A 12,294-nucleotide genomic window follows, 5' to 3' on the forward strand; every position below is an offset into this window, starting at 1 on the left:
TGTTTGTGAGTTAAGACTCACCATATCTTCATTCATCAGATATTCAGACAATTTAGCTTTCATTGAACAGGGCAGCTGCTGCATTCAGTGAGGAAACGGTGAAGGAACTGTTTCTTTTATAGTTATGAAAGTCCCATGTCAAATTCAGGAATTCAGTGTACTGGTACTAACTTCCAGAAGATGTTTTCTTCTTGAGAAGTGCTGTAGCTGTCTGGAAGCCCTCGCTGGGCTTGCAGAGCTGTAGGGCTGCGCAGCCTGGTAGGAAGGAAGGGCTGACCTGTGGGGCCTGCCCGTGTTTCAGATTTGCCGCAAGCTGAACGGAGTGCGCTTCACCTGCTGCAAGAGTGCCAAAGACAGGACATCCATGTCAGTGACGCTGGAGCAGTGCTCCATCCTGAGGGACGAGCACCAGCTGCACAAAGACTTCTTCATCCGGGCGCTGGATTGCATGAGGAGGTACGTGGTGCTCCATGGAACTCTGAGCCAGGCCAGGGCTGCCAGCGAACAGGGCCTGAGGCTGGTTCTGAGGGCCCAGCAGAGCCTGAGGCAGGTTCTGAGTGCCCAGCAGAGCCCAGGGCCACGGGCACACAGGGTCTGAGGGTGGTTCTGAGTGCCCAGCAGAGCCTGAGGCTGGTTCTGAGTGCCCAGCAGAGCCCAGGGCCACGGGCACACAGGGTCTGAGGCTGGTTCTGAGTGCCCAGCAGAGCCCAGGCTGGTTCTGAGTGCCCAGCAGAGCCCAGGCTGGTGCTGAGTGCCCAGCAGAGCCCAGGGCCACGGGCACACAGGGTCTGAGGCTGGTTCTGAGGGCCCCGCAGAGCCCAGGCCTGCCTGCACAGGGTCTGAGGCTGGTTCTGAGTGCCTAGCAGAGCCCAGGCTGGTGCTGAGTGCCCAGCAGAGCCCAGGGCCACGGGCACACAGGGTCTGAGGCTGGTTCTGAGTGCCCAGCAGAGCCCAGGCTGGTGCTGAGTGCCCAGCAGAGCCCAGGCTGGTTCTGAGTGCCCAGGGCCACGGGCACACAGGGTCTGAGGCTGGTTCTGAGTGCCCAGCAGAGCCCAGACTGGTGCTGAGTGCCCAGCAGAGCCCAGGGCCACGGGCACACAGGGTCTGAGGCTGGTTCTGAGTGCCCCGCAGAGCCCAGGCTGGTGCTGAGTGCCCAGCAGAGCCCAGGCTGGTTCTGAGTGCCCAGGGCCACGGGCACACAGGGTCTGAGGCTGGTTCTGAGTGCCCAGCAGAGCCCAGGCTGGTGCTGAGTGCCCAGCAGAGCCCAGGGCCACGGGCACACAGGGTCTGAGGCTGGTTCTGAGGGCCCAGCAGAGCCCAGGCTGGTGCTGAGTGCCCAGCAGAGCCCAGGCTGGTTCTGAGTGCCCAGGGCCACGGGCACACAGGGTCTGAGGCTGGTTCTGAGTGCCCAGCAGAGCCCAGACTGGTGCTGAGTGCCCAGCAGAGCCCAGGGCCACGGGCACACAGGGTCTGAGGCTGGTTCTGAGGGCCCAGCAGAGCCCAGGCTGGTGCTGAGTGCCCAGCAGAGCCCAGGCTGGTTCTGAGTGCCCAGGGCCACGGGCACACAGGGTCTGAGGCTGGTTCTGAGTGCCCAGCAGAGCCCAGACTGGTGCTGAGTGCCCAGCAGAGCCCAGGGCCACGGGCACACAGGGTCTGAGGCTGGTTCTGAGGGCCCAGCAGAGCCCAGGCCTGCCTGCACAGGGTCTGAGGCTGGTTCTGAGTGCCCAGCAGAGCCCAGGCCTGCCTGAGCAGCAGCCTGACTGCTGCTGGGTCACCTCAGGGCAGGCTCTTTGCAGCGGTGTGTTTTATCTGTCATTAACAGTTTGTGAGACAGATATGTGAAATCTTGCAAGGGTCAGCTCACCGAGTGTAGAATATGAGCAGTAGTCTGAGCAGCAGTTGCTTTTAAAAAAAGTTATCTTTCAATTTTGAGGGTATTTTAAAAACCATTTGCGCAGTCATTAAATTTTTTGTTCGACATCTACACAAACACTGAGAAAGCAAAAGAAAAATTTGTTACGCATGGCAATTCTTACTAGTCATGTTATTGAAAAGAAACATCCAAGTAGGTTTGGACTGGTGGTGTTTGCCACTAATACCTGATGAAATCTTTACTGCACTTTAGAAGAAGTGAATTAAAACATGTTTTATTCTAAATTGCAACTATGCAGAAATTGAGGCTGATATTATCAGGAATGTGTAATTAAAAGATGTAAAGATTTTTCATTACCTGAGTCTTTGATGAATAAAAAAACCTTCTTGAGCAAACAAATGTCAATCATAAAATTAATCCACATGCTAGATTATCTAAAGAAACTTTCATCATTGGTTTTAATGAGCTTAATCATATAGTTTTAATCATATAGTTACAGTTCTAATCACATTGTCAAGAGGAGTTTTAAAATGTGTATCCCCGACACTAGAATAACATATAACAAAGGTCACTGCAAAACTAATAGAAAATATTTTGGTCAGCCTGCAAAGAAGTAACTGAATCATATCTTGGACTTTTCTTAAACACAAATTGTTTGTATGGTGGCTTTATAAAGATCCTAATAAGTAAACAAGCATGTTTACGGTCTGTAATGGGTAATTCTGGACCTTCATATTTATTATTGCCAGAATAGGTGCTTAATGTGTAGACTAATACTGTAGGTTTGCCCACATAAACCCTTTGTCCTTTGGCAAAGATAGCTGCTCTGAAGAGAAAAGGTAATTTTATAAAGAGTAAATGAGCTGAGATGGCTTAGCTGTAGGTTTAGTTGACAAGTGCTACTAATGCAGTGAGATGTGGTGTGTTGAACTGAGCTGTATTGTTTTGGATGTATTGCACCTTGCATAAATCCCTCAGTCTCTGTAGTGATTCAGTGAGTGAATGAGTTTTGTGCAGTCTTTCATAACTACATATTTTATCATTAATGAATTCTGAGTTTTCTGTGTTAAATGTTGTTTTTTGGCATTTCAAATGCTTTTTTTTTTTTTTTCTGGTATGTCTCCAATAAATACAAAAGTATGTAAACTACAGTAAGTTACCAGACAGGAAAATAATTTAATTACATAAAATCGCCATAATGTTAGAATAGCTTTGAGTAGAGTAGGAGATTGGAAAATTTTCACAGACATAAATATAATTTTAAAAAACCTGAACTTGTTAGTAAAAAAATGTAGTAGGTTTTTGTAGATCAAAATATAAATGGTTTTGAGTGGGTTTATGTCATGTGAGTGATTTGAAAGTTGAGAAGATTAACACATTAGTTATATTTGCAGGCAACAGTAATTTGAAGTCACAGAAGAATGTTGTAAAGGCAAAAAAATCAGAATAATACTTAAAAATTAAACAAGCAAATGGGTATATGAGGTTGAAGCACCATTACAAAAATGTAAAATCTATCAGTTATGCTGTACTTTCAAACAGACAAAAGCTTTATCCTGCTCTTGCCCTGTATATGAATTTCAGAACTGAATTAAAGTAGGTGAAAAATGAGTTACTTTGACTTGGGTAATAGGATTGTCTGAGGACTAAAGCAAAGGCTTTGCAGTAGTGGCAGTAGCATACAAAATAATTTGCACCATCAGGATAGTAAAGAAATAAATCTTCTAACTATGCTGGTTGCTATCAGTCTAACACAATACTAGAGGTTTAAAAATAAAATACAAAAAAAATCCAGCCAAATTCCTCTTTTTCCCTCCCGAATTCAAAATTTTCACGTCTAAGAAGAGAACCTATTTTCCTTCAAGGGCAGACAGAGAAAAACTATTTGCCATTTAATTTGCAATTTTAGCAGTTTTTTTCCCAATGAATCTTCTCTAGATCACTTTGTTAAAGTTTGTCAATCAAATCCCTTTGTGCTGATTGCCACAAATTGCTTTTAAGCCTTTCAGAAGAACAAGTAGACATGAAAAATTCAGTTTTACCATCTAGAATCCTAACAGTTTGGGTTGACCTTTGAAAGGCTTCTTTTAAGAGTTAACAGTGGGAGGTAGAGACTGCTGTGAAACTAAGTGAACTGTAGAAGTAAATGGTGATTCAAAAGCAGACTTTATTGGAAATGCCATAATTTTGAGATATGAAAATTATAAAGGTGCCTGTGTAGCCATTAGACTTTTTCTTTGTCTGCCAGTGGTGACAGAGCTTTTGCAGTGGAAAAAGGAAGCATGCGTTTACAGGTTCATGCTTCCTTGCCACCAGCAGCTTGGAGATGCTGCCCTCCTGTGTGCTGCTGCTTTTCAGCTTCTTCAGGGTGCCCAGAATTTTGAGCAATCCAGAAGTGATTCCCAAAGTTTCAGCGTATTTGCCTTGGTGTACATTGCATAACTCTGTTTTGGAAAATACTGCCTGTAGCTGTTCTTTTAATGACTTAGTTTGTAAGTGGAATTGTTGTCGTTTAGTGATAAACTCTACAATGTTTGTTGCTTCTTTATAAAAAAAGGCTGTACAAGAATGCTTCTATTAGTTCTTCCTTTCACTTATGAAAAATGTGGAAAATGAAGCAATGATGGCAATGCACACTTTCTCATTTACAATATGTAATAGATGGCTTTGTCCTCAGTCATAAGTCGGGCCATTATGATGCTGCAATTGATGTGTACCTGGAGCAGCCATTCTATAAATAATTCCACATATTATAATTTCCTTGATATAGGTTTGTGACTTCCATTGATCTTAGTGACAGGCATAGTTCAGAATGAGGAAAATCAATATATCATCCCCTCTGTATCAAGTGCTTGTAATTCACATCGTATTAAAACCCTGTTTATAATGTCTCTGCCACTTCCAAGTCTCTTTTTGCAGGCATCAATATTCTTATTTTTCCCTTCACCCATACCTGAATGTTTCCTATCATTCAGTGTTAAGTCTATTCCAAGAGACAGAGAGGCACAAAACTGGTTTACCTGAGTTCATTGCAGTATCTGTCACATGGTTCTATTTTTTTGGTCTTTAGAGCTGACTGCTGTTAAGGGAGGATGGACTGGTGGGCAATGCATAATGAAGTAGCTCTGTAAAAAAAAATAGATTTTTTTCCCTTTTTAAAATTTATTTCTTTTCTGACTCTATTTAGCTTTATTGTTTCAGTGACAGGATCCCTTTTGGAGGCTGTGGGTCATGAATAACCTCAGGATCTCCTGTCATTGGGCATGTTTCCAATAAAGCCTCAAAGCAGTAACAAAGGCCATGACAAATCCACTGTCTATGGTGAATCCTCCATGCTGTCAGCCTTATCATCGTTCTGAGCTGGGCACAACACCTGTCACGTGTTTCTGACATTGAATACAAAATTTGACTCAGTGTGGCACACACTGTTTCCACTTGAAACGGTTAAGGATATTTCAGGGTGTCTTAGATAAAGTGCCTATCAAAAATCTCCCTGAAGCACGAGTTCAAAGAATGAATGATCTGGACAACAAGTATTGGGCTTTTGATGAGCCAATTATAAAGAAAATATCTCCTTTTTTAAAGAGCTGTTTGAGGACATTAAAAATGAGTGAGTTGAGGAGGAGGAATATCTGACCTCCACCACCTTTTCTTTTTTCTTTTAAAAGTATAAGCACAGTGCAAACAAAACTTTCGAAAGGCAAGCCTGACTTCCAGTATAGATTTTTACATCATTCTATGGCTCTTTAGAAACTTAACATCTCTATTTGGAGGTGGAAGCTGTAGATGATTTGCATCACCTGATGTGCTGATAGGAGCCTGGGCATTAAGTAACGGTAAGGTCCAGTTTTGGTGCTTTGAACTGCCATCCATCTTGTTTTCTAAAAGTTAATTCACCTGTTGTGATTAGACAAAGCTAGCATGCAAGTAGTTAGATTATTGTAAAATATTGTTTGGTGTTCACTTTTGAGGTTTTTCTAGTTGCTTATGGAAAACTTCATTAATTTTCTCATTCATCTAGTGCTTTATTGCTTATTAAGAGCTTCCATGAAAAACTCGGTCTTAGCAGAAATCAACAACCAGATGTTTATAATCACCAGACTGAGTAATACCAGGTTTCTTCCTGTTATATTTCACTTTGATTAAGATTTCCTGGAAGAGTGTGTGGGAAAAGTCCTGTATGCATGTTCATTATCTATTGAAAATCCAGTTCCTACAGCTGAATTACCATGGCTTTGGCCATGTTCAGCTAAATCTCAGGAAGAACAACACTGCCAAGTCTAAAATGTAGATAAGAAAGAAGCAGGAAATGAGAGTAAGAGGGCAGTAGTAGCATACAACAGCGAGTTAAAGCTATCAAACATGAAATTTCTTCTAGAAGTTACTGGCCTCTAAACCAGTGTTCTTCTCAGAGTGATATAACTTGGACAGGGAGGGCTCATAACTTCCTGTCTGCAGTCCCAGCAACCTACAGACTGTCCAAAGGTGGGAGGGGGCACACAAGGATGAAGCAACCAGCTGCTCTTCCAGACAAGGTGGTTTTGTGATAGCAGATCCTGCATTCCTTCAGGAGAAAGGTGACGGAGTGTCAGGCTATAGCTCTGGCTGCCTTGTAAAGGAAGCAGCTAAATACATTTCTAGGTTTATCTTTCCTCTCATTTTAGACTCCCTTGATCCCTTCATAAACTTAGTTTCCTATTGTAGGAATGCTCTCTGGCTCAGATAATCATCTTTTCTTGTCCAGCAGCCTGGTTTCAGGTTTTTTTTCCCTGAGTCCCATCCTTTGGGATGGAACACTGGCTCAGGGCCAGCCACCATCTCTGGGGGCTAGCCTAGTGCTTAAGATGTACATGACATGAGAGAATTCAGCATTCAATCTCCACATTATCTTTTTCCATTTTTTATTATGATGCATTCATAAGGTGACCAGGCACATTCTGTTATACAATTGTGCTTTCAAATAATTAGGGTCCTATTCAGCTTCAGACACTGGATCTGAATTTTTCTATCTCAGGTTCTTTAGGGAAGGAATCTAAAATCATATTGGATACCAAAATAAAAGGAGAGATGTAATTGTGTGTCATCATCAGCCCCCGTATTTTATAACCATAATTTGAGGAACTGTCTTTGATGTATGGGGGTTTTCTCCCTTCAGCCTGCTGCTTTTTCTTTTTCCAATGAGCATTTCCCTGTTTCTTACTCTCTTGCAGTAACATCTTAGTGTGTGGTATTTTTATAGAAACTCTTCTGACAGTGGCTTTTCTCAGCTTAGTTTTAGCAGTAGTTTCTACTTGTTGCTTTCTGTGGCAGCTCTGGTTTGGTGAGTGACATTTTGTAAGCGTGTCCTTACCATTACAGCAGCCACTGGTGACCTTTCACTGGAATCCCTGGCAGCAACAAGTTGTTTCTCAGTATTAACCTGCAATACAAGTCCTGGTAGCTGTTTGCAGGGCAGTGACCAGAGGAGTTTCCATTTGGATCATTATGTACCTATTATGTATTTCCTACTTTCATGATGTTGTCTGCAGTCAGCTGGAACTAAACCCAGGAATGGAGACAGCAGTATTATATTGCTATCCTATTCTCTAGATCATCCAGAGATAAAGCTGGGAGATAGTTTGGGGAATTTGCATTCTTAGTAGTGGAGGTCTCTGCTATAATTTGTATGAATAGAAAGCACATGTTTGTAAGGAAGTTAATGCAAAGGAAATGTTGGAGTCCTGCCAAAGTGCACAGCCCGCTCCACAGCTGACTCCTAATGATAGAACAGTTAAAGTAGTTTCTGCAGCCCTGGGACTTAGTGGTGCTGCAGTTGTCCTGTGGGTCTAACCAAACCCCTAATGCCACAATCCCTGGGCACTGGTTTGGCTGTGCATCTGCAGTGCTGTTCCCGTGCCCTGGTCTGGGTTTACTTCCCTGCCAGCCTGTCTCCTCTCCCCAGCCTGCAAGTTGCCATGTGTGTGTTGTCTTCCAGCAGTGGGAAAAGCCCTTGGCTTTTCTGCTCTGTTGGAGATGCTCCTAATGCCCCAGGAAGGTGCCAGAGCGCGTTTCTGCCTCTGCAGAGTCTTGTGATTCCAGACAAGGCTTAGCCAAGATCTACAGTCCCTTAGACCACGGAGATCAGCGCGTGGGAAGGGAATCACTGCTCCCTCTCTCTTCTGTTAAGGGATGACATCCTTTGGTATGTGAACCAGCCTCTTTTGTTAGGTTGCCTCTTGCTGAGGGAGACAATGCCTCTGTGTGTGCTGCTCAGGAACTTCACTTACTGCTCCGTGAAATTGTTGTGTAGTACATAGATAAGAAACCTTCCTTTCTGTCCCTCTCATTCATCCTATGGGTTTTCTGATGTATCATCAGCTTTAATTTCATGCTACAGCCTCCCCTTGGCTGCACGTCTCCTTACCCTTGTGGGAACACTGTAATGTGTGAGCCTTCTTATCCCACATTTCAGTTTAGCTGAACTCAGTCCTTGTGCCCAAAGAGGATATGTACACATTGCTGTTCCTTCCCCTCACACCGAGAGCTAGCATGTGCCCTTTGCTTTCTAGAGAAAGACAGGCTAAAAAGGCATCATATTATCTGCAATAGATCACTGAGATACACCTGACTTTAAAAAATATATATATTTACTCTTCAGCCCCTCTCCACTCAGCATTTTTCAGATTTGAGGAACTTGTTTAGATTACTGAAACATTGAAAAGACTGAGGTGCAATCTGATCACACAGTCATGTATTTTATAAAACCCCGTTGTAGGATCATCTGGTTAATAGTTTGTGTCCTGGGTGAACTGAAAATCTGATGAAAATACATAATTCCTGTCAAAATAGTGTTGGCTTTTATATTTGATTTGCAACCATCGTTCCAAAGTTGGTGGTTTTTTAATTTAAATTCGTTTATAATTCTTTCATAACTGTTGATAGCAGAGCATCTACAGAATACAAAGTAATCAGCTCAGAAAGGTTTGCAGCTTCCAACAAACTGCCTTGTGGTGTGTAGTAAGTAAAATATGTGAGGGTCCAGAGTAGTTTGTTGTGGAGTGTTTTTCACATGGTTTTGGTTTGGTTTCTTTAGGGTTTTAGCTCATGGTGTTTAACCAAGACTGGCATGGTCTCTGTTCTAAGTTTATTTCTCCTAAATGGTTGTTACATTGAAAGCCTCAGGAAAGCAAATGAAAATGGGTAAACTGGCACTGTGGCAGAGGCATTATTGGCTGGTTTTGAAGTGATCAAAGTAGCATCAGGCAGAGGCAAGCAGCTACAACAATATCTCATTCTCAAAGATCCATTAAATTATTCTTAAAATCCACAAGAGACTGCTTTGATAATATTGGCTATAACTGGTTTGAGTATTTATTCCACTTGCACTTTTTAAAGTCAAATGTTTTTTGATTTAAAAAGCTTATAATTGACAACCAAAGGGCAAGAGAAAGAAATGCTCTTGGATCTCTTTCAATTTTAAAGTGGGAGAAAACTAGTACAGAGGTGCCAAGTCCTTTATGACATCATAGTCCTTCCTTTGTTTGAAATTTCATTTGAATCTACTTTTTCTTTAAAAGGGCCTCTTCTCATAGACTGTTTTGCTTTAAATAAGAGTCCTGTTGCTGTACTTGAGTGTGCAATAGCAAAGCTTGTAAATAATGTTCATTACCTTACTGACATTCACTTTTCTGCATAGTACTAATTCTGTTTTCACACTCCTTCTTGCTACTTGGGTTCATGCTGACATAGCAAATGCAGCAATGCTGGCTGCACAATTCAAGGCTCTCTGCCTTCTGGACACTGCTGAACTGGTGTTTAAGCTTTTGAGTGCTGATGGATAATCTTCCCTCAACATCATCCTGAATAAAATCCTCTCTGGCTTTCCTGCTGTGTGGTAGCCTCAGGGAGAAGGCTGCTCCCTATGTCACCTTTCTCTGTAAAAATTTGCTATCACAGTGATATTATCAGCAAATTTGTAGATAACCACATTAAAGTTAGTTTGACGTTCATTTGCCGTGTGAAGACGCTTTTTGAATTTATTTTTCAAGTAATTTGGCACATATCAGACGACTATGATGCTGTTTATTTTCTCTCCTGTGCCGTGCAAGGAGCCCAAGATGTGCTGCCAGATTTATTATCTTCATGTGATGATCTTTGTTTGTAAATGAAAATTTTGGTGGGATAGAAGCTCTAGGAAAATGTAGGCATTTCATACAATGTGATCAAGCTCTTGTTCTTGGTTTTCAGAGAAACTTGAGTGCAGTAACATTTTTCAAATCAGACACATTTTCTTACTTTTACACCAAGGGTATTCACTGGCAAGACAATGCTGGGTACAGTAGTGTAGAAAAGTATTTGTAGGCTTAGCAGACTATTTAAAAATCTTTTTGTGACAGATGTATCTCAAATTTTATATTTTCTATCCTAAAGGCAATCGTTCTTCCTGCTGTCACAAAGCATCTTCTTTGGTGCAGCACAATAGGGATTAAAAAAACCTCATTTCAGTCTTAACTTAATTCCAATCTGAAAAACTTGCAATGAGGTGGTAATGAACTTGAACTTAGTACAGATTACCTCCTGCATGCTTACACAGATGTTCAAACACAAGACAGATATTTTTGAGACATAGTTCTCTTCTGAGAGTGTTTCTCTCTTGAGCAGATTAAACCCTGACATTTTCTGCTTTGCTTGTTGTTGCAGCGAATACGGTAACACCGTTTGGAGTTCACCTCCTAGGTTTGAATTAGGTCTACATAAATTCATACCCAGAAGAAGTATGGCTCATGATTATCAGGATGAGATCTTTGTAGCAAATAATAGGTTGTTGAGATGAAGAGGCTGATCCTCTGATCAGACCAATCAAAGCCATTTGGAAAGCAAAACTCTATGCTAATGTGTAACCCGATGGAATAATGTGTCCACACTGGGCTAGGAAAAGTCTAAAAGCCTTTCTTCAGACAGGACCTACACCTGGTACTACTGTGGGCTGCTTTATGCAAATACTACAGCTTCGTTATTATTGCACCACAAAATGCATTAGGCATCCAATTTCCTTTGTAAATGAAGCAATACATTACTTCAATAGCTACTTTTGAAGCTTTCTGCAACTTAAACCACAGATGTTAAAACTATTGGAATTAAATGAACCCCCTCTGAATTGTAATCCTTGAATAAACTAGAAGGGGTTTTTTAATTATAAGTTTTATTAAATTAAAAATATACTACAATGGAGTGGAAAAAGTCAAATGATCTTATATGGCAAAAATAAAAACTTGAAGCTCGCTATCCATACTCCATTGGGTATGGAATGCCAAAAGAGAAATAATACATTTCATCTTGTTGCAAAGCCTAATGTTCTGTACCACATCATAATGTAGCCCAAACCTGACAATTCCTGGCTCATAAATCTCTTGGTTTTTCTTTTATTTACACTACAGACAAAAATCAAGTCTGTCCTTCAAAAGTACTCTGTCGTCAAGTGAGCTTGAAAGTTTATGTTGTTATCCATCATGTTTGACTATGTTTATGGTGCTGGAGATAAAATCTAGGCTTGTGAGCTTCATATTTTAGGGGATACAGTGGCAGTGCAAGTATGGACTGGAGATTATGAAGCTCTTTGAAGATGAGAGGGAAAAAACATTTGGGCGATTGGCATTGGAGAAGTTATTTCCAAAGACCACTGAATTCAGTGCAACACTTATAATCAAGCTATTTCTATCATAAAACTTTAGATAGCTATTGTATCCCAGCTAAGGACTCAGGTTCCCAATACTGTCCTGGGGAGGATGGTTAGTAGCCTGATTTAGGGGCCCTGAATCATCCTGGGGATGCTCTGTAGAACTAGAGGAAGCCTGGGCTGTTAAATTTGGCACCCAAAGACTTGCCACTCATGGTTAGGGAATGTTGCCTTTTAAAGGAGTTGGATCAGGTCTCAGAAGTGTATTCTGTAGTTGTCATGGTAAATACCTGAAGGTGAAATAAAGGTATGAGGGCAAAACTTAGCTTGAGGAAAATTTTGCTGACATCAGAACCTGATGGGCTTTTAAACATATGCTTGTCACTAGACACTAATTTATTTATTATCATGAGGTCAAGGAAGCCAGGAGTTATTAGAAAGAAGAAATGGGTAAGAAACGAAATGTGTACTGTTAAGTTACTCTTTAAACTTTAGCTGCTACAAGATAGAGGCTGCTTGTTTGCTCAATTCATATGATAACTACTGCATGCTTTGCAATAAGGGTAGAAGTCCACTTTGGTTACTTTCCTTGTTTACATAGAGAGCAGTAGCCATCAAGTGATGTAGTTATAGTGCCCTTATGCTAAATTCTTGTTTATTTTCATAGAAAAACTTTATTTGATAACTCTTCCAGACAAAGTTACTTTAGCTTGCATAACTTCAGCAACATTACAAATTCTGCAGATATTTAGCCATTTTGAGTAGA

At 41.6% G+C, this 12,294-nt stretch overlaps 1 protein-coding gene across 1 annotated transcript in view; it reads left to right on the forward strand.

Moving 5' to 3' along the window:
- Nucleotides 1–12,294, forward strand: part of LOC128950029 (inositol polyphosphate 4-phosphatase type II-like) — a 118,098-nt gene that overhangs the window by 93,333 nt on the left and 12,471 nt on the right. Inside the window, exon 18 of the mRNA XM_054294906.1 lies at nucleotides 302–456. Within this exon, the coding sequence (XP_054150881.1) occupies nucleotides 302–456 (155 nt within the window). The remainder of the gene's footprint in view (nucleotides 1–301; nucleotides 457–12,294) is intronic.

The sequence above is a fragment of the Melozone crissalis genome, unplaced genomic scaffold (genome assembly GCF_028551555.1).
Source record: "Melozone crissalis strain CALT ecotype California unplaced genomic scaffold, PUWL_Pcris_2 ptg000370l_1, whole genome shotgun sequence".
NCBI lineage: Eukaryota > Metazoa > Chordata > Aves > Passeriformes > Passerellidae > Melozone > Melozone crissalis.